At 47.8% G+C, this 21,787-nt stretch overlaps 2 protein-coding genes across 5 annotated transcripts; both read left to right on the plus strand.

Annotated features, from left to right (window-relative positions):
• Positions 1–2,840: 2,840 nt before the first annotated feature.
• LOC135262038 (four and a half LIM domains protein 3-like) lies at positions 2,841–12,503 on the plus strand. 4 transcript variants are annotated; one of them, XM_064348818.1, is made up of 6 exons: positions 2,841–2,972; positions 7,630–7,800; positions 9,495–9,669; positions 10,291–10,460; positions 11,428–11,614; positions 12,035–12,503. In XM_064348818.1, exons 2-6 carry the CDS (start codon positions 7,642–7,644, stop codon positions 12,184–12,186), a joined length of 843 nt encoding a protein of 280 aa, XP_064204888.1. In that variant the 5' UTR covers positions 2,841–2,972; positions 7,630–7,641; the 3' UTR covers positions 12,187–12,503. The 4 variants fall into 4 exon arrangements, with proteins under 4 accessions (XP_064204888.1, XP_064204887.1, XP_064204886.1 ...); XM_064348817.1 differs by having other exon boundaries at positions 2,850–3,028; positions 7,523–7,800; XM_064348816.1 differs by having other exon boundaries at positions 2,852–3,028.
• Positions 12,504–14,245: 1,742 nt separating this feature from the next.
• Positions 14,246–20,724, plus strand: stpg1 (sperm-tail PG-rich repeat containing 1). Its single transcript, XM_064348820.1, has 9 exons — positions 14,246–14,606; positions 15,004–15,071; positions 15,207–15,328; positions 15,664–15,762; positions 16,436–16,615; positions 17,083–17,194; positions 18,545–18,713; positions 19,030–19,220; positions 19,321–20,724. The coding sequence occupies exons 1-9, from the start codon at positions 14,578–14,580 to the stop codon at positions 19,392–19,394; spliced, it is 1,044 nt and encodes a 347-aa protein (XP_064204890.1). The 5' UTR covers positions 14,246–14,577; the 3' UTR covers positions 19,395–20,724.
• Positions 20,725–21,787: the final 1,063 nt, after the last annotated feature.

The raw sequence follows: 21,787 nt of genomic DNA on the forward strand, positions 1-21,787 counted from the left end.
GTTTATAGGTATAGCGCTTGTACAAAATTACAAATAATTACAAATAACATATTGATGTTATAAATAAAGTGGACGACCTTGTGCTGCAAATGGCAATGGTCTGGCAACACATTAAGACTCCTAAAGGTATTTAGACACCAAAAAACTTCTATGCAAAAATGAGTTGGCACTGCACATTGTGAAATACACTGGTTCTCTTGGTAGCGAATCAAACATTTAGGAAAGTAGTCATCATAAAAGGTAATTATAGACTAAACTAACCCGAACAATTACCTGTATACATTCAGGCAATTAGAGATAAAACCTACCTGAACAATTACATATGTTAAACCACTACAATACCAACACATAAAGTGAAGGTAGCGTTATCGGTTTTGGAAGATTTACACAGTATTGGTCTCTAGGGAGGGGACTGGTTGACTGGTCTTGAATCTCCCACGTCATTCTGAGTTCTGCAAAACACAGTAACGACTGAAGATGCTTCTTACGATCTTCTGCAGAGTTAAGTGTAAAATGAGTTTTGTTACAGAATATATTGACGGTTATGTGTTGCATTGGAACACAGAGAACTGTTGTCTTCTTGGAGACATAAGAAAGGACGTGTTGTTACAGAGACACAGGGAAGAATCGGTTGGCATGGAGACTGAAAAGGTTATGCATTGTGACAGAGACACAGGGAAGAACTGTTGCCATTTTAGAGACATAAGGAAGGGTACGAGTTGTCATAGAGACACTGGAAAGATTCTGTGTTGGCTTAGAAATGCAGGGAGACAGCGCGACAACCAGTAATTAATTTTCAAACATATGAAGCTTTTATTTTCTAAAAATGTTATTCTGTGCTGCAGCTGTGTCCAATCAGGGAGTCCCAGGGAAACGCCGGGCACTAAAGTAACCCAGCTATTTAAATAATTAAAAGCGAAATGATAAAGTCGTGCCACATGAATTATATATGCAGGCCGCAGTGGTTCGCAGCAGGGACCACACCATCCCAGCTGTGCAGTGTTAACAAATGCAGCGATTCCCCTGTGCTGGCACTGCGGAATACAGGGCACAGAATGGCCTTATGGGAAACAGAACAGAAGCATTATGGGAGAGAAACAGCAACGTTCCCCAGGTTTCCCTAAATCAGTGCAACAGGATGAGGACATAAAAGAGTCTTTGTTTGACAAAAATGCACAGGAACCAATCCCCCCCATCACCCCCCCCCCCCACCCCCCATCCCCCATCCCCCCACTCCGCACAAGCACATATGCGTTCTGTTCTTTTTACAGCGACTGCATTACAGCACTGCCTCTGTTGCGGGGCTGGATAAAGAGCACATTGTGTCCTCCCTAAGAATAATAAACAAAACGCGTCCACCGACCCCTCTCTTTCCCACACCCGGTTTTGGTTCTCGTGCCTTCCTCTGAGCGTCCCCTGTTCCCCTGCCGACTCTTTGTGCTCCTCTTGCAGTGTTCGCGCAGGCTGGTGCTGGCAGCCATGACGTCGACGAGACGTGACCTGACCTGGAGCAGCCAGCTAGGCGGTCTGACCTGGAGCAGCACACCTAGAGCTGGTCTGACCTGGAGCAGCACACCTAGAGCAGGTCTGACCTGGAGCAGCACACCTAGAGCAGGTCTGACCTGGAGCAGCACACACCTGAGAGCAGCACACCTAGAGCAGGTCTGACCTGGGCAGCACACTAGAGCAGGTCTGACCTGGAGCAGCACACTAAGCAGTCTGACCTGGAGCAGCACACCTAGAGCAGGTCTGACCTGGAGCAGCACACCTAGAGCAGGTCTGACCTGGAGCAGCACACCTAGAGCAGGTCTGACCTGGAGCAGCACACCTAGAGCTGGTCTGACCTGGAGCAGCACAGCTAGAGCAGGTCTGACCTGGAGCAGCACACCTAGAGCAGGTCTGACCTGGAGATGCTCAGCTGGGTGAAGAGTCTTGGCTTTGCAGCTTTGAAACTTGAAATATCTAAATTATGAAACTGCATCAGCAATAAAGCAGCAGCACTGGACACAGGTGTCGAAGATGAAGAAGGGAATGAGAAATTAGACGAAAGAGGCAATGCTTTTTGAGAATGGGAGCATTTGCTCTCTCCCGTGCACACAAATGTATAAGACATAGGTGCGACACAGCTCAGGATGTAAGAACGGTTGTCTGGCAGTCAGAGGGTTGCCAGTTCGATCAACCGCCCTGGGCATGTCGAAGTGTCCCTGAGCAAGACACCTAACCTCTAACTGCTCCCAATGAGCTGACTGGTACCTTGCATGGCAGCCTTTCACAGTCCGTGTGTGAGTGTCTGTGTGAATGGGTGAATGAGAGGCATCAATTGTAAAGCGCTTTGGATAAAAGCGCCATATAAAAATGCAGTCCAAGACACAGTTTCACCTGCAAGGGCCAAATGAGAAATCATCTGGGGGTTCCTGTGCATTTCCTTCAGACTTTTAGGTAATTTTCATTCCACTCCATAACGCACAGACCAAAGTGATGTTCTTATGATCATTCTATAACAATTTGGTATGACCATAAAACATGCAGAAGGCAATGAAGCCAATGTCCAACTTACTGCAACTTTGCAGAGCAGTGATATTGCACCGTGTTTTCAGCACAAAACCATTGGATAATTTTTGTCACGTAACTTTCCCAGGTATTGCAGAGTGCTGTCAGTGTAGATGTGATCCTCGTTCCACGCCTTACCTGACTCAAAGTCATCTTCAACTCGGAAAGATGAATGGAATGTTGAAACTTGGTGCTGGAACTTATCATTTACGCGTCGAGAGAGGGGGCGAGAGAACAGGGCGGGATCTAATAACTTCAGCCTTTACTTGGTTGTGTCACACACGGGGTCGAGTATTACTATTCGTCATTGTGGCTTAGAGAAAGGGGCAGGCGCGTTCGCGTCTGCATACAGGCTGCATAATATCTTGACTAACGATTTGTGTTTGAGACGCGCACAGCTGATACGGTGAACGAGAGAAAGGGTGCGTATCTGGATTGGCGACGGAGTAGAAGGTTGAGCTGCCAGACGTTCCTCTTGGTGAGAACGTATTCAGTGTTTCTGATTGTGTTTTTGGGGTGATAACGATTTAGAATCTAGCAGCTCTTCGGTGAATTGACGACTCTTGAACACTCCGAAAACTGTTGAAAGACAGCTTTTAGACTGCGGAAGCGCTGTGTTGTCCATAACCGACGCTTCAAGAGGTACAGATTTGCTAGGAAAGGTAATATGAATTTTCTTAGTTCCTCGGAGGTGTTTAAAATTATACTACGCGCATATCCGTGCATGATGGTCAGGGAACTTAGTTTGTAACTTCGAGGTTATAGGCTAGATGCCCTGCAGTGCTGGGGGTACTTAGGTTGGACTTTAGAGCTAGCCATCGAACTCGACTTGTCTGTGTAAATGATTTCTGTGTAGAATAATACAAGTCTGCTGGAATGTATGTTTTCTTTTTTCTTTTTTTTTTTAACATAATGGACGGACCTGTCGAGACCATGTAATGCCATTTCAAAAGCTGTGTTTTCCACACGGTGTCATTTCTCACACTGTTTTGAATGTTTTTTTTTTGTAAAGTTTGATAAAAATGTAAAATTAAGATTGTAAAAATTTATGATTGTAAAATTTTAGAACGTGTTGAATTTGCGTACAGGAAATGTTTATGATTCTAGTTGCGATACACTTTTCATCAGAAGTCAATTATTTTTCAGGTCAGAAACCCTAAATGTTATCAATTAATCCAGGTACCCTGTTTAAAAGGCATCCAGGGACCACAATAAAAAGTAAAAACGGGCTATATAAAAATAAGTTTTATATTTATAAATATTTTACCCAGTCTGTATATAATCAATGTATGCCAGGGACCCCCACAGTACCCCCCCCCCCCCACTGTCCTCTGTCTCTATTTATAAAACACATTGTAATCACCCTCGCAAACAGAGCGATTTTGAGCAGGCCTTTCAGCAGGACACACGGGGAGCGGAGAGGTCCCCCACACCGTTCTGATCGCGCGAAGCTTTTCTAACCACCATTTAATGAACGGTAGTCATGCGCTTTTTCTCTGGATAGTACAATTCTAGACGCAAGGAATGTGCAGACTCCTTCTTCCCTGCATCTCTCTTTCCCCCTCCCTCTCTCTCTCTTCCCCCCTCCCTCCCTCTCTCTCTCTCTCTCTCTCTCTTTTTCTTGTAATTGTGCTTGTTCCTCGTAGTAGACTTGTTGAAAGTCTTATGAATGATGTCACGGGTCATTATCATTCTTCACCGAACCACAGAAAATCTGCCTCTGTCTGCCTGACTTACAGCTCTGTTCACGTAAAAGTTGTTTTCACTTAAACACGGCAAAGTCTTGACCCTGTGTATGGCACAAGCATGAGAAAGGGATATTTGTTGCTCCATTTTTATGTAAGGTGAGGGAGACTACAGCTGCTGGTTTTCCCTGTGTTACTGAGCAAGGTTATTTGGCATTGCATTAGTTTAGTTTAATTTACAGGCATTTAGCAGACGCTCTTATCCAGAGCGACTTACATTGTATCCAATTATACAGCTGGATATATACTGGAGCAATGCAGGTTAAGTAACTTGCTCAAGGGTACAACGGCAGTGTCCTACCGGGGAATCGAACCTGTGACCTTTAGGTTGCAAGACCAACTCCTTAGCATTATACTACAGTTCCGCCTAGCATTAATTCATTACTTCATTCATGTGCAGTGTGGGTTGGTGGGCGGGCTCAACCAGGTCGTGGGGTCCTGTGGTATCAGGAAGACTCGTTATCTGACAGCACGTCAGTGCCAGTCACTGTGAGGAGCACACCTTCTCCCCCAGCTCTCCGAATGGGCTGCCTGTCTGTTTGCAATGCTGCATTGTGGGCAATGGGATCACATTTCCTGTCTTCGCCCCCGGTGTGGTTCATTGTACTCCTCAGTTTCTGTTTGTGAGGGTTCTGTCTCGCTCTGTCTCTCTGTCTGTCTCTCTCTCTCTCTCTTCTGTCTATCTCTCTCTCTGTCGCTATGTCTCACTCTGTCTGTCTCTCTCTCTCTCTCTCTGTCTCTCTCTCTGCCCCTCACTATGTTCAAGATACCAATACCTCTTTATACTGATGAAGAAGGTTTCCATCTGCAAATCCTGTGGCACTCAATAGATAACAGTGTATAAAGCTTTAAATACAAATGGCATCCAAATTATACTGATTTGTGTGTACTTGTCTGTATGTGTGTGTGTCTCATTGCAGTCTTCCTCCCAGTAGTTCACTCTCTGTGTACAGGAAGGAAATGGGGAAGACGAGGTTCATATTTTCAGACGAAATTCAATTCAATTTTATTTGTATGGCACTTTTTCCAGAGAACTGTCGCAAAGACACTTTACAGAGCAGCAGGGCAAGAGACGGAGTAAACGGAGCAAACGTGTGTGAAACGTGCGGCAAGCTTTGTGTCTGGGAGCCACGAGATGGCTGACTGTCGGACGATCCTTTCTAGTTCTTCTCCCTCGGTAAAAGTGCAGTCCCTATTTTTGTAGTCCCTCTGACTGCTTTGCGTGACAGGAATGTAAACATACCTGAGTCTTTGCTTGCCACTAGAATGTCCTCACTTTGTGTGTGGGCAGGTGTCTCCCCGCGGTCGGACCGGCTTCCCCGGTAGCAGCCTAATCACTTTTCTGTGAACATCGATCTCATCTGATAAGATGAATCCGAATGATTTGAATAGTTACCGTGGGAACACGTGCGGGGGTGTAACGACCACGGCCGTCATGTGCTTGACTTTAAGGGTGGATTGTGTACGATGTTTGCTGAGCTTACGACTTAAGACCTGATAGGGTGCACCAAGCTCACTGTACGCTAAGACTGTAGTCTGTAGCCAATAATAATAACATAGTCTTTTGAACCTGCTGGTGATTTCTTCAGCCTGCTTTTGGTCAGACATGGGTCAGATTCTGTCCTTCACCAGTCGTGCGGAGCTACATCCAGTAGGTTTTGGGTTTGAGTCCTGCGCAGAAAGAGCGTGACAGAGAGCCCTTTCGGGCCGGCTTCTGTGACCGTGAGCGCTGAAGGGGTTCGTTGTCTAGACGGCTGTAATTACACGGCTGCCTGCCGCGGGCTCATGTGACCGGGAACTCCGACGCTCGCGGTGACGTCATCGGCCCCGCCGGGTTCAGGCTCGGACCGCTCGCTTCCCCCTCGCCGTCCCGTCCCGTCCGAATCCTCGCGGGCGCCTGCGCCGGGTCGGGTTACCGCGGTTCTCCGCGGCTGTTTTCGCGAGCGGCGTTTTCTTGCCTCTTTGGAAAAAAACATCTGGCGCGGCAGACCGCAGTAGAGGCCGTCGCCGGGCTGCTATTAATAGGCCCTCCTGTGGGCTAAAAAAGGGACACAATAGCTGGCAGGATCTGGAGAGGACGGTGGTTTGGGAGGCAAGCCATTGTCCTCCGTGCGGTTGCTGTGAGCACGATATTCGGGTTCTTTGACGCGCTGGGTGTCGGGTGGAAGCGGGGTTGACTTCTCACGTTCGCGATAAACCTGCCGAACGGCTCGCACCGGGCCTCCGCCGCCGCACGGGAACCTGACACGGCACAGGAAATGACTCTCCGCTTGAAGCCTTTTCTTTCTCTGCGACGTCAGTGACCCTCGGGCGGTGTTTGACCCTTGACCCCCGGTTGTTCCACCTGTAGCGCCGGCGTGCTGCTGTCAGAGCAGACACTGTTGTCCAGTTTACCTACATCTCCGCTCGAGGCAGATGTTGGTGAGAGAAGGGGCATGGTAAGAAAAGGAGAGATAGATAAAGAGAGAGAAACAGATCACTGTAATGCCTCTCTTTTCTGCTTCAGAGTGCACAGAGTTAATCCCACACTTATGTTTGCTCTGACACTTTATTAGTGGCTCTTCTTAATAGGGAATTTACTAAACCCTATTTCTATTTTACTCTATTGTGTTCTTATTCTGTGTCTTATTCTGTATCTATGAGAAGCACTTTGAATTGCCTTTGTGTATGAAAGGTGCTGTACAAATAAACTTGCCTTGCCTTAACTTGAGATAAAACAGCACTTTTCCACAAAAAACAGCTACATAAATAATCTCTGTGAGATTATGCAATACAACAGCGAGCAGCAGCGAGCGGTATTGTGGGATGTTTTGTCCAGGGTTTTCACTTTTTTTCTTCACAAACACCGGTGAGTTTGGAATTCCCGAGAGCAAAGCACTTGTTCCTGTGGCAACAATATGGAAGGCGAAGATAAGGACAAATGTTGATTGAATCCAGGCTATGTTGTATTTTTACATTTATTCTGGTAACTGTATCCACGGTGATCATAGATAGTGTCAGACCTGGGTCAAATACTTTTCTACACTTTACTGATATTGTCTGGTGTATTGGAACCAATTAATTACTCTCGAAAAAGTGCAAACCCTGCCTTCAGGCCATATTGGCAGGCTCGATTACGCCAGGCAAGATCAACAGAGCACAGAAAAGGATGTGAATCCAGAACAGATACGTATCTGACCCAGGTCTGGGTTAGTGTATATATATATCCGTGACTTGTTCTCCTCCAGAGTCACAAGCACGTGTAAGACCGGTGTGGAGCCACGCACGGGCTCCTGGGGTGGACCTGAGGACCCGAGGAGAGTTTGTGAGAGCGGCTGTGTTGTGTGTGTCGCAGGACCGGGTCGGTATGAGCGAGCGGTTTGACTGCGCGGGGTGCAAGGAGTCCCTGTACGGGCGCAAGTTCATCCAGGCAGAGGACGGCGCCCCCCACTGCATCCCCTGCTACAACAAGGCGTTCACCCACGCCTGCGCAGAGTGCAAGGAGCTCATCCAGCACAACGCCCGGGTGAGTCGAGAGAGAGAGAGAGGAAGAGAGAGAGAGAGAGAGAGGAAGAGAGAGAGAGAGAGAGAGAGAAAACTATGTTTGAGAATGTGTGTGTGTGTGTGTGTGTGTGTCTATATGTGAATGTGTGTGTGTATGTAAGTGTGTGTGCGTGTATATGTATATGTGTGTCTGTGTGTGCGTAAGAGTGTATGTGTGTGTGTGTGTGTGTGTGTGTGTGTGTGAATGTGCATGTGCGTGTGTATGTATGTAAGTGTGTGTCTGTGTGTGCATAAGTATGTGTGTGTGTAGGTGTGTGTGTGTGTGTGAACATCTCTGGTTTCTCATACCAGAGCTCTAACCACAGGAAGTCTGTTAAACTTATGAAATGCCCATTGGGACTCGGCGGATATTGTTTGTGTGGATCCGTCCTTCTCTCTCTCGCTGGTCGCCGTGCCGACTGTAATTTCCTTCAGACGTCTGAAGCGAGCGAAGCTGGGCTGCCCTTCGTGGAATGCAGGCAGGCCACGCCCCCTGCCCTGGCGTCCCTCTGTCACACTTGTGACTGGTGTGTCAGTGAGCTTCCCCCACAGGCACGGCCTGTAAATAAGTCTCGCTTGCCCCCCCCCCAGGAAATGAACACAACACTGTCTGAAGCACTAACCCCTCCCCCCCCCAAAAAAAACACTCAAACTCATTAAACCCCATTTCGCTGTTTAACGTGGAAGCCCTTGAACCCAGATGTGTGTCCTTCTGCACTCTGAACTCGTCTGTAACAAGAGGCAACAACTGCTTCCACCGGCCAGACAATGTCTGCTTTTATTACGGTGGAGCAGGGTGTGTGTCACATGACTCAGGAAAGACGCCTAACCGTGAAGCCTTCAGGTAAAAGTAATGAACTTTTTTCTGGCCGTTCGTGAACAAGCATTTCCGGCGTAGTGACGTAACCATGGACACAGGCTCAGTCACTACAAAACCAAACATCTCATCCGCTTACTGATCGCGGTGAACTCACAGAAGCACTGCCAATAGTCCTCTTTGTTCAAAGAATATCGGTAAGAATATTGTTGGTTTAAATTTAATTAAAGCATATATGCCAATAGGCCTGACTAGATTGTCAACTGCTGCATTCGTTACGTTCGTTTTCTCTTCGAACAACGCAAGGTTTTTAGGGTAATAGGGGTTTCCGGTGCTGTTTGTCAGCACAGAACACCCGCCATTACTATATTATCCCTGGCCACGCCCCCTTAATGAATATTCTTATGATGCATCAAAATGGAATGTTTTGAATGCTTCCAGGGAGACAGAACATAGGGTCAAAGGGTCAATTGCAGTGTACTTAGCTGAACTTTAAACCTCTAGACCACAGGACTGCATTTAAACTGGAACAGCTCATCCTTATTCCACCGCTTTGGACAGCCGCTCCAATTAATATGTAGTCCTGTGCTCTGGAGGTTTAAACTCACTCTGTCTGTCTGTCTCTCTCTCTCTCTGTCTCTCTCTCTGCCCCTCACTATGTTCACGATACCAATACCTCTTTATACTGATGTAGATGGTTTCTATCTACAAATCCTGTGGCACTCAATAGATAACAGTGTGTAAAGCTTAATCAGTATAATGTGGCATCCAGGTAACACACTGCTATTGACCCAAAATGTTGATAATCTGGGGGTGTTTGTAATCTGATGAGCGACTGTCCTGGCCCCGCCCCCCTGCAGGAGCTGTGTTATGACGACCGGCACTACCACGAGCAGTGCCTGCGCTGCTCCCGCTGCGGCCGCTCGCTGGCGGACGAGCGCTTCACCCGCCACGGGACGGCGCTGCTCTGCAACGCCTGCTTCTGCAGCGAGTTCTCCTCCACCTGCGTGGCCTGCAGCAAGACCATCCAGCCAGGTAACCCCCCCCCCCCACCGTGCACACGCCAGGACACACCCTTCTGTGGGTCAGTGGGGAGGAACTGATCTGGGGTCAGTAGGTATGAGGAACAGGGCAGAACTGACCTGGGGTCAGTAGGTATGAGGAACAGGGCAGAACTGACCTGGGGTCAGTAGGTATGAGGAACAGGGCAGAACTGAGCTGGGGTCAGTAGGTATGAGGAACAGGGCAGAACTGATCTGGGATCTGTGTGGTTGAGCAATCGGCCCCAGAGGTTCAGAATTAAAGATGAAGCCAGCTGGTTTCTCATTAGGGTACTGTTGTGCCCAGGGGGGGAGTATAACTGGCATAAAAGCCTCCTGCTCATTTCTGTTCTACACATTATGCACAACACAGTGACTGATGTGAACTTGAGTCTGCTGGTTATGTTTATGCTGATAATCACACGTTATGAGCATGCCCGCAGGCCTTTCTAGTTCCTGTGTGTACACGGTGTCCCCACTGCCGATGGTGCCTGCAGGGTCATGTTGACACCCTGCTTCTCCACCCACCCCCCCCCCCCCTCCTCTTTCTCTAACTCCGCCTCTGGCCCCGCCCCTTTCTCTAACCCCTGCCTCTGGCCCCGCCCCTTTCCTCCAGGCTCCAGGAAGCTGGAGTACCAGGGCAGGACCTGGCACGAGGCCTGCTTCGTCTGCCTCGGCTGCCAGCAGCCGATCGGCGGCAAGGCCTTCGTGCCGGACGACGACGGGCACTACTGCGGCCCCTGCTACGAGAACAAGTTCGCCCCGCGCTGCACCCGCTGCAAACAGGTGACCTGCAAGGCCCGCCCCCTTACTGGCGTCCGCGGGCGCTCAGTCAGCTGTAGTCCTCCATGGAACCGAACCGACCAACAGACAAATACAGTTTTTTCCTTCATACCAGACCTGGGTCAAATGCGTATTTGTTTTGGATTCAAATACTTTTCTACGCTTTACCGATCTTGTCTGGTGCATTGGAACTAATGAACTACTCTCAAAAAGTGCAAAACCCCACCTTCTGGTCATATTGGCAGGCTCAATTACACCAGGCAAGATCAACAGAGCACAGGAAAGTATTTGAATCCAAAACAAATGCGTATTTGACCCAGGTTTGCTGCATACACACACTTTTGTGACCGATGAATTTGCCAGACTACATTTGTGGAAAAAAAGGTAAACATTTGTATGTGGTGTCCGTTAAAGTTTAGGAAAAGTGTGGATCACGAGTCTCACAAGCCCATCCACTCTTTGTGGTGTTAGGGTTATTTATGGCTATGTACTGTAATAGCATTAATTTATTTAATTATCACTTAGTACAAAATAATAACAATCTGGAGAAATAAGTCAATACTTTGAACACAATCCAAAGCGTCCATGTCAGAAAACACTATTTAAAACAGTCAGTGTTATTAATTATTTTTTTAACATATACTTTATTGGTTCTTTATAATTTAAGTTTTTATTATTTTGATAGTTTTATAGCACTTTGAGCCAGATCCAGGTATTTGATGTCTTTGCCTCAAACACACCTGATGCCTAATGAAGCCCTTAATTAGTTGTTATCAGGTGTGCTTGAAACGGAACACCTCAAAAACCTGGATCTGGATTGGGGTACCCAAGAAGAGGTTTGGGAACCACTGCTTTATACAACTCATTTTAATACGTGTAGAGGAAAAACAAAACAAAATGCTGTGTCTTCTGACTTCAAGTTCCCCCCTCCCTCCCTCCGTCCCTCCCTCTCTCCCTCTCTCCCTCTCAGGTGTTGGTGACAGGGGGCGTGACCTATCGCGACGAGGCGTGGCACAGGCACTGTTTCGTGTGCGCGGGCTGCGGGGTCGAGCTGGCCGGGAAGCAGTTCACCACCGAGGAGGACAGTCCCTACTGCGTTCAGTGCTTCACCAACACCTATGCCCGCAAGTGCGAGGGGTGCAGCGAGCCAGTCACAGGTCAGCATCGCGGTCACCTGCTCAGGGATTCTACAGTGACGTCACAGTTGGCCTGTTCCAGGCCCTGATGTGATTCTGGCTGCAGTGAGCCAATCACAGGTCAGCATCGCGGTCACCTGCTCGGGATTCAACTGTGATGTCACAGTTGGCCTGTTCCAGGCCCTGGTGTGACTCTGGCTCCAGTATCAATGCTTCTGTGTGCAGCCTGCCAGGGAGAAAAACGGGAGTGTAGATTTGACCTGAAATAGCCAATGAAGTGGCCTCTGGTTTACCGAATTCAGTTTCTGATATATCTATAATGGTTCGTATGGTGCCAGTTTTCATTCCATTCCATTTTCTTCCATTCTCTCCTCTGTCTCCCTCTCCTCACCCCTCTTCTCCTCTCCCTCTCCTCTCCTCTCCTCTCCTCTCCCGCTGCAGGTTTTGGGGAGGGGAAGTTCGTCTCCTTCGAGGAGCGCCACTGGCACCAGACCTGTTTCGCCTGTTCCCGCTGCTCAGCGTCCCTGTTGGGCGTCGGCTTCTTCCCGGAGGACGACCGGATTCTGTGCCGTGATTGCAGCACCCTGTCTTAGGCCACGCCCACCCCCTGCCTCAAACCGGCCAATCGGGCACCGGCAGTCTCGTTCACCCTGTCTCCCTTCATTTAAACTGCCCTCATCTCCTTGGCTGTGTTGTGTGTGTAACTTCACCCAGACTTGTCGTTCATGTTTCTGATCACGGTTTCTGTCCTAACGCTATGTGTGCAGGCAGTGCACAGATCTGAGCTGACGTCAGAGCTCTCCACATTGGCGCAGGACTAAATTATGTAAAAAAAAATAAACAACCTGTTTCAAATGTTTCCTTAAATGATGTTTTTGAAAGATACAAATAAATGTATAGAGAAAAGACATCGGTTTTTGTCACGTGCCTTCTGTGCGCATTCCGCATGTAAGCAGTCAAGCAGGCAGGCAAGGAAGGGGGAAATGGGACTTAATAGCGGTAAATAACAGCTCTCGCTGCGCTGGAACGGCGGTGGGGGTGGCAAAAGAGAGGGATGAAGAGGTAGAGCGACAGAAAAATGGGGGGAGGGGAAGGACGCGGTAGGATTCCCCAGATGACCAGCACCAGCCTGCTCAGTAGCATTGCACAGGAGGAATGTCGCAGAGAGATGTTGACACATCTCATCGGAGGGCAAACACAGATTCACACACACGCGCGCGCACACACAGATGTCCGGCACGCAGACATTAATGGCCGGTGAGTTTCGCACGCTCATTCATTTTCTCTCTGTCGCTAAAAAGTCAAACGAAATGCCGTGAACAGCTTCTGCGCAGGACTCATTCAGGCAACGGCGATGGAGGGTTTTATCAAGCCGGTCGTCCGTGTGCAGTCGCTCAGCAAAATGATCCCTTTGTGAAATATGTACATGTCACATTGTTAACAAGGGGAAAAAAAGGCTGTTTGGAGAAAATCACAGTGTCACGTGCTTTAGACAACGGAAAACGAAGGATGGGGAAAACGCAGAGGGCGGTATGAAAGAAGGAGAAGAGAGAGCCTCTTTATCAGGAACGTTCCGAGTCGGAACGTGGCAGTAAAATGGTATGGCGGAGAGCAGCGTTCGGCCGCGGAATGCGTCCCAAGGCTTCGCTCAAAATTCCGGAGGAGGCTCCTGTCAGAATTTTGACGCGGCCTGAGTTTCCCCCCGGGCAACAGTTCAACCCAGTAACACGCATCAGCGACAGTGTGGACTGTGCAGTCCCACGCTGATTCTCCCATTCCCAGATGCAGCACGGTCAGCCCACGCGGATGCAGCTGACAGTTCCACGTGCAGTGCTCGTTGCTTCGAAGGGACATTTCAATTTAGCATCGCACTGTCAATAACACAGCCCCGCGAGGAAAAATATTGACCTGTTGTCCCATGACAGAATACACCAGAAAGCCAGTGAGAAGGCGCAGGGAGCGCTATACTCAGAACAGCACAAAGAGAACGCAGCAGTCCTCTGAGGTCAAAGTTCACATCCCCCTGAGACGTTTCTTCCTTTTTCCAACCCCCAAGCGAAGATGCTGACTTTCCACTTTTAGAGTGAAGGCCTTGTTTTAGCGGATAGTCATATGAGGCATTTTTTTTTTGTTTCCAATCCCACATTTCCTAGCGTTGAGTCGTCACCCGTCCGACAGACGTGGGTAATTGGAATGGGTAATGTGACTGTCTGAGTCAGCAAATACCTCCTGCCGACAAAAAAGAAAAACGGAAAAAAGAAAACACGTACTGCCGCCAAGAACTCGTAAAACAATTCCGTTCTTACGCAATCCATAACGAATGTTTTCGTTTTGATGCATGTCTGAATACACAGTGACACATGATGACATGCTGGCAGGATGCCAGTACGTGTCCTCTGACAAATCAGGTTTGGCATTTCGGCTACAGGAGCCTTCCCCTAGCAGTCTGGAAACTGGAATGTTCTGGAATATTCCCGAAAGAAGCTTGGTTCAGGATGAATAATACTGAAAACTGCATTGTCTGTTTTAAGACTTGTGGAGGGCCAGTTAAATTCAATTTTTAATTATGGGCTTTGTCCGGGCTTTGCTTTGCATATGATTACGTTCTTGATGATGATTTAGGAGATAAGGAAGCAGGCATTTTAACAATGATACAGGAGTCTGTTCACTTAAAGAGAGAACCTCGTGACTCACTGAACAGGGTGCATTGCTGGTCTGAATTGGCCTGAACGCTGAGAGACGCTCAACTCGCGTGCTCTTCGAGGATTATCGTCACGTGGCGCCCTCTAGCGATTGGCTTTAGTATTGCACTCGATATTGTTTAAAATGCTGAAAACTGCACAGAGTCATTTGCAGGACATGAACGATCCTACAGGGGGTGCTGTGTGACTTGAGCACCAGCGACGCGCTTGCAGTGACGGCATGATTGCAGGCCTCCAGTGCCGTCCCCCGCCTGTCATGGTAACGTGTAAATACAGGGAATAATGGAAGAAGGAGATTCTAAAGTGTTGAGGTGAGAAACTTTTCATTTTGTCTCTGTTTTTCAGTGTTGTTCTGCAGCTGTTCATTAATGCGAACAGATCCTTTGTGATCCAATTGAATATTGACAAGATAGCAGCCAAGTTGCTAAATGATTTTTTACTAAGTTGTTGTGTTTGGTGTGAAAACGTAGGTTCAGAAATAGCTTTTCGCAGAGCAACAAAGGCCAGAGTAATGATAGCAATGGAAATACGAATGAGCAAAATATCTCACCAACAAATTTTTAAAACATTTTTTGCTCTAGATTTAATGACAGTTGACAGTTTAAGACTATTGGCTGTGTAGCCTGTGTAACTAGAGCTGAGGTTTCATGTATTTTCTTGCAATTAATTGTAAGCATTAAAAATATTTCTCCTTCACTCACACGATAGTGTTGAGCCATATTCAGACCGCGCAGAAAGCCGTCATGTTGCATCCGGCAAACTCTACATGAAAAAGAGTGAGTTTTTCAGCTGTACCTCAAACAGAAATTCAGTGATTTGAGAGAGGTGCTGTTTTTCTATATTTTCAATAAAAATATTTTTTGATGAATTTAGTTTCCTTAGACTTTGGCATCTGCTGTATTCTTATTCAGGTTCCGGACTTCCCTTGAATACCTCTTCCATCCCTACAAAGCACCAGACCAAAGCCAATCGGAAAGCTGGGAGAAAAGGGTTCTCTGTACAGGCCAGGAGATTCAATGCTGAAAACAGTCAGGTAAAAAAAAAAAGAAAACATTGTCAATGAATCTTTTGTCGGTCACTTTCATTTGATTGCTCCCTTCAATTAAAGCACCACCTACCAGTCATGGAGAAAGAATTACCCTTATTGACCACTAATGTACTTAGTGACAATACTTGGAAGTGTTTGTGATATACACAAATTAATATAAAGCTCTGTCTACGCAGTCATTTGTATGGGGTGGCTCTGAAAAAAAGACAAAACAGAGTTGTTGATGTGAAGAAAAGCTGATTCTTACCGATAAATGAAGCACGTTTTTAATTCTGTGTGTGATAGTATCTTTGACGGAAAAAAATGCGTCTTTGTTCCAGAATGGAAACCCGGGACCTGGTGCTTATATGTCTCACTGTTCTGCTGATGTCATCAGCCCCTCCTACTCGAAGAGAGGCACAGGTGGACTGGCTTCTCAGGTGAGGAGCCCAGACTAGGCCTGTTGCCACAGCCTGTCGCTAGGCCGAGCGCTCTGTGTGGACCCGTGTATTACAGTCGCTGCAGGTCGCGTCCTGACTCGTCTACTGTCTGCCTGCGTGAACGGTCCTCTACAGCAGTGACTGCGCAGCTGAGCTTATGGGCTGCAGAGTGACTGCGCAGCTCAGCTTATGGGCTGCAGAGTGACTGCGCAGCTGAGCTTATGGGCTGCAGAGTGACTGCGCAGCTGAGTTTATGGGCTGCAGAGTGACTGCGCAGCTCAGCTTATGGGCTGCAGAGTGACTGCGCAGCTGAGCTTATGGGCTGCAGAGTGACTGCGCAGCTGAGCTTATGGGCTGCAGAGTGACTGCGCAGCTGAGCTTATGGGCTGCAGAGTGACTGCGCAGCTGAGCTTATGGGCTGCAGAGTGACTGCGCAGCTCAGCTTATGGGCTGCAGAGTGACTGCGCAGCTGAGCTTATGGGCTGCAGAGTGACTGCGCAGCTCACGTTTTGGGATGCAGAGTGACTGCGCAGCTCGGCTTATGGTCCGCTGATGACTGCGCAGCCGAGCTTATGGGCTGCAGACGGGCCTACATAATATAACCTGGCATTCCAAAACGAGGAGAAAGATGGATGAAAATTGTTTTTTTAAAATAAGTACCTCCTCCCCACAGGCTGCTCGACTCCCGCCCCCGCGCCGGCAGCACACCCCCGCGCCCAACACCTACAACCTGCGGTCCTCCCTCATCCTGAACAACAGCTTCAGCCAGGTCGGGACCAGCGCCTTCCAGCCGCCCATCGCCGTGACGACGGAGAGCTTCCGGAACGCAACCCCCGCCCCCAACCAGTATCAGGTGCTGACGGGTTCACGGTGAACAGCAGTGAACAGCAGCAGTCAACCTGCCCTTACTCAGACCAGTGCAGCCAGCTTAATGATGATTGTGTATCATTTGGCTAAATACTGCATAGGGTTGCATTGATTTGTTTGGTCTGGCATATTATGAATATTAAGAATATTTATGTACAGTTTGAAATTGTGTAAAATGGCAAAACATTAATGCTTGGGGTCAACAAATGCTGAACCATCAGCCATGTTTTAAGTTTGGCTGTAGTTTTTGTAGTCTGTGTTGAATTTTTGCTTAGATAATGTCTTTTTCTTTTCAGACATGGAATTGTTAAATTTTCCTTGTGATATATAGTGGGTGTAATTCAGTGTGACACACATGTTACCACATGCTACTTCCTGTTGCTACTGGGACACTTCCTGTCGCCATTATAACGCTTCCTGCTGATTTTTAGACGCTTCCTGTTGGTTTTGTAGGTGTCCTTCAGGGGGGTCGAGAGACACACTGCGGTTTCCGCAAAGTCTGTGTTTCTGTCCAGAACAGGACGAAGTAACCCATACTCTAACGTTTCAGATTGGCCGTCCCCATGTAAGAGTGCCTCACATGCTACTATGCTACGCTAAGTGAAGCTAACATTTCAGATTGGCCATCCCCATATAAGAGCATCGCACACGCTACTATGCTACGCTAAGTACAGCTAACGTTTCAGATTGGCCATCCCCATATAAGAGCGCCACACACGCTACTATGCTATGCTAAGTACAGCTAAGGTTTCAGATTGGCCATCCCCATATAAGAGCGCCACACACGCTACTATGCTATGCTAAGTACAGCTAACGTTTCAGATTGGCCGTCCCCATGTAAGAGCGCCTCACATGCTACTATGCTACGCTAAGTGCAGCTAACGTTTCAGATTGGCCATCCCCATATAAGAGCGCCTCACACGCTACTATGCTACGCTAAGTACAGCTAAGGTTTTAGATTGGCCATCCCCATGTAAGAGCGCCACACACGCTACTATGCTACGCTAAGTACAGCTAAGGTTTCAGATTGGCCATCCCCATGTAAGAATGCCACACAAGCTACTATGCTACGCTATGTACAGCTAACGTTTCAGATTGGCCATCCCCATATAAGAGCGCCTCACACGCTACTATGCTACGCTAAGTACAGCTAAGGTTTTAGATTGGCCATCCCCATGTAAGATCGCCTCACATGCTACTATGCTATGCTAAGTACAGCTAACGTTTCAGATTGGCCATCCCCATGTAAGAGCGCCACACACGCTACTATGCTATGCTAAGTACAGCTAACGTTTCAGATTGGCCATCCCCATGTAAGAACGCCACACAAGCTACTAAGCTACGCTATGTACAGCTAACGTTTCAGATTGGCCATCCCCATATAAGAACGCCACACAAGCTACTATGCTACGCTATGTACAGCTAACGTTTCAGATTGGCCATCCTTATATAAGAACGCCGTGCACGCTACTATGCTATGCTAAGTACAGCTAACGTTTCAGATTGGCCATCCCCATATAAGAACGCCGCACACGCTACTATGCTATCCTAAGTACAGCAGGTGGAGCGCTGTGAGATTATGTATATAGACCCTTTCACTGGTCATTTATTATCATTCATAGCATTACATTACAGGCATTTAGCAGACACTCTAATTCATACCGACTTTTAAGTTTTTTCTACATACTAATTTCCACAGCTGGATATTTACTAAAGCAATTCAGTTGAAGTAGCTTGCTTAAGGGTACAACAGCAGTGTCCTACCTGGGCAGGACCAGGAACCTTTGAGTTACCAGCCTGGTTCCCTACCCATGACACTACACCGCCACTATATGAAAACCCTTATCTGTGATGTTCCTCCGGGTGCCATGTTTCTGCTCATCCATTGCCGTGGTGACCGTGTCCTTGACGACAGGCGAGTACAGCGTGACCGACACCCTCACCAGGCCCGATCCCAGGGTGCCGTTCTCCTGCTTCAAGTCCAGCTCCGCCCGGATCCCCTGCCGGGAGACCAGCCGGGTGCCGGGCCCTGGGACCTACAGCCCCCACGAGCCCCCCAAAATTCTCAGGGGGGCTACCCTACCGTGAGCTGCTCTCGCATATAGTGTGGACCAATGAGGACCCTGCTTACACCAACGCTAAGGCCCTGCTTACACCAACACTAAAGCCCTAAACGTCTTATCCAATTGAGGATTTAAATCACAGGGGAGACACTGTGGTCGTGTCCAAATCAGCGCACTTGCTTACTATTGAGTATACAAGTTGTACACGAGTTGGATGTAACTTGTGTACTCAATAGTAGGCAAGTACGCTGATTTGGATTTGTGGGAAGGGTTTGTTTGTTTATGGTGTTAAGGTTGTGTTTGTGTACTGTTTCCTGTGTTCTCTCTCTATGTCCAGGAGGGGGCACTACTTGTGTCTGTCCGCTCCTGCTGTCCCGCCCCCGAAGGCCGCGCCCCTCCCTGGCCCCGGCCAATACGACATCGGCAGATGCGATGCCCCTCCCAAGCAGCTCGCGCCCGGGGCCGTGTTCATGTCCGGGACGGGCAGATGGGTCAGCGCTGCCACAGGAGGGAGTTACCCAGGCCCAGGTGGAGCGGCCCCTGGATTTTGGGAGCTGAGCTCTGATTAACGGGCCTTAGGCCCGGAGAGTCTGACACCAGAGCTAAATCACAACTCTTCTGCCTGCAGGTTACTATGACCCGGCCAGGCCAGAGAAGCAGTCCTTCCTCTACAATCAGTTCAAGAAGTGGGTTCCGGCGTGAGGTCCTGAAGAGCAGAAGTGCGGCCCACCGCGTGCGTGAGTGTGTGTGTGTGTGTGTGTGTGGTGTGTGCGTGTGTGTGCGTGAGAGAGAGAGAGAGAGAGAAAACACACAAAGGAAAAGCATTCACGCCTGATTAATTTAACTACAGTTTATGTAGGAAATTATATGCCTGCCAAATATGACTTTATCAGACCTGTCATCAGACCTTTTTCTTATAGATGTTTAGTAATAAAGATGTGCTTGCTGTATCCTACATCGTAATGTTATAAATCATTACTTGAGGAACGTTACCAACTGCACAACAGCTGCCGGAGTGCACAGGGGTGTGGGGGGGTGTGGCTGGTGCCCGGATCTGAGAAATTCGGCGTGGAGTTCCATCAGGACCCGCTGCCTCAAGTGTCACAGTGCAGAAACGTCAAATGTGTGACTTCAGTACAGAATGACCGGCTTTCGGACCGTTTGAGCTGAATCAGGAGTGCGTGATTTGATTTATTCGCGACACTGGACACCTTCGTAATACGATGGAGGATTTCCTCTGTGAAAATCCAGGCGTTCCCTGTTCTGAGCTCGAAGTCCCTCACCCAAGCCCTAACGGCTGCAGATTCGTTCAGACCGACTCCCCCCTCACTCCCCCTCCCGGATTTTGTTTTCCAAAATTTGTGTTAAAAAAAAAAAAAAAACTCGCCTGTTCGACTACTGTCGTTTCTATTTTGAGCGGGCGACCGCCACTAACCGAAAAGAATGAGGTTCTGAGGTGTGGCGCCGCCATCTTGGCTCAAGCTGGCCCTCTGTGAACAGGTGACCGCATCACTTTAGTGTTCTATAAGTCAGCAGGAGCCATGTGTGCCTGCTAATGTGCGCCTTAACCACAATGCTAAGAAAAGCAGTCACCACTGTTACTGTAAGCTGCTGTCACTGCACCAAGGAGAGCCATGCAGTGATACTGGAAAATATTGGTGGTCTGTGGCTTTTTATTTTCATTACTTCTGTTAATGCAGCTGGCTGCAACGTATGGAGAATCATACCATTCCTGTGCCTTACTGCCCCCCTCTGGGTGTCTTGTGTATTGCACCCTTAACAACAGCACTGTATTACAGCTCTAATAATATTAATATTATAATAATATTATTACTCAAGTCCGGCCCTCGATTCCAAATCCGGCCCAGGTTTTCTTTTCTGCCCGGTAATTGACTGAACAGTTGGTGCTTCTGATTGGCCAGACTGTCTCCACACCTGACTCCCAGGTAAAGGGAGGGTGGAAAACCAGAATTCCTCAGCCCTCTAGGACTGTGATTGGAATTAAAAGGTGTTTCAAGTTTTTTTTTAAATTGTATTAAGTGCAGCCCTGCTTTGTTGTTTTCCATATTGTTTTAACCTTCTTGTAAATTTGTGGGGGTTTTTTTTTTGTTTGTTTGTTTTTTTGCTGTTAATATTGTTTTTGTGTTCAGTTATAATTTTGTTTATTGCTCATTTGGTCAATGCCAGATTTTTATCTCTGTGACTTTAAAAAATCTCGGGACACGAGACGCTGTTTGGTGGTCATGCCTCCACAAAAGGTCCCTTTATTTGCCTGTTTTTCACCTTTGAAAAATAAAGGAAGGATCTGTGTGTGCAGAAGCCCCTGGGGCCCAGTTACTGGTCAACCTTATGACTCATCTCTAAAGTAAAAAATGACAGCAAACTGAAGAACCTCTTAAGGTTTCCTGTAGACAAGAAAGTTCATGTTTCACAAAACCTAAGGAAACCCTGTGAATAAAACTGAAAAACAAGGTGCACTTTATTCCAGAAGGCAGGCGGGTGTATGAATGTGCCTGTACGTGCTGGTGCACGCGCGTGCGTGTGTGTGTTTGTGCACGCTCGTGTCCGTGGATGTGAGTGTGTGCATGAAGGGCTCGCCTGGTCATATCTCTGTGCTCTCTGCATGTGCAAGAGGAACTCGGAATATCGAATCCTTCTGCGAAAATGAAACATTTATTTTCTCACAGGACGAAATGTGCCAGCTTTTGTCTTCTGTTTCCCCTTTCTTTTATGTGATATTGATCATGTGAAGAACTGCAAGGTCAAACTGAGGTGGTATGCAATGGACGCATGGTACTATGACAATTTAAATGAGGTTTAGCAACTACTTTCATAGAGACTGTACTCTAGCTGTATGCTAAAACATAGAAGGGACAATTTAATAATATTGCAGTTAATGTAATTATACACAGGTGAGTTTACACTCACAGACACACACACAGTACACAATTATATACAGATATTCTGGCTCAATTCTTAACTTAACTTTCAGACCGCATTTCAATGGTGGTCTTTTTTGAAGTGTCACACACCAATTAGTAAATGCTCTGTTGGTTTTTTTCAGCGGAACTTCCTGTTCTGCAAGACTCCCGGGG

This window comes from Anguilla rostrata, chromosome 8 (assembly GCF_018555375.3).
Source record: "Anguilla rostrata isolate EN2019 chromosome 8, ASM1855537v3, whole genome shotgun sequence".
In the NCBI taxonomy this organism is placed as follows: domain Eukaryota; kingdom Metazoa; phylum Chordata; class Actinopteri; order Anguilliformes; family Anguillidae; genus Anguilla; species Anguilla rostrata.

What these genes read in the sequence shown, in the direction of transcription:
- LOC135262038 (XM_064348818.1), top strand. Translation starts at nt 7,642, where the DNA reads ATGAGCGAGCGGTTTGACTGCGCGGGGTGCAAGGAGTCCCTGTACGGG. An exon ending in TCATCCAGCACAACGCCCGG is followed by an intron (nt 7,801 to 9,494) that starts GTGAGTCGAGAG and finishes GCCCCCCTGCAG; the next exon opens with GAGCTGTGTTATGACGACCG. An exon ending in GTGCAGCGAGCCAGTCACAG is followed by an intron (nt 11,615 to 12,034) that starts GTCAGCATCGCG and finishes CTCCCGCTGCAG; the next exon opens with GTTTTGGGGAGGGGAAGTTC.
- stpg1 (XM_064348820.1), top strand. Translation starts at nt 14,578, where the DNA reads ATGGAAGAAGGAGATTCTAAAGTGTTGAG. An exon ending in CAAACTCTACATGAAAAAGA is followed by an intron (nt 15,072 to 15,206) that starts GTGAGTTTTTCA and finishes ATTCTTATTCAG; the next exon opens with GTTCCGGACTTCCCTTGAAT. An exon ending in CAGGTGGACTGGCTTCTCAG is followed by an intron (nt 15,763 to 16,435) that starts GTGAGGAGCCCA and finishes TCCTCCCCACAG; the next exon opens with GCTGCTCGACTCCCGCCCCC.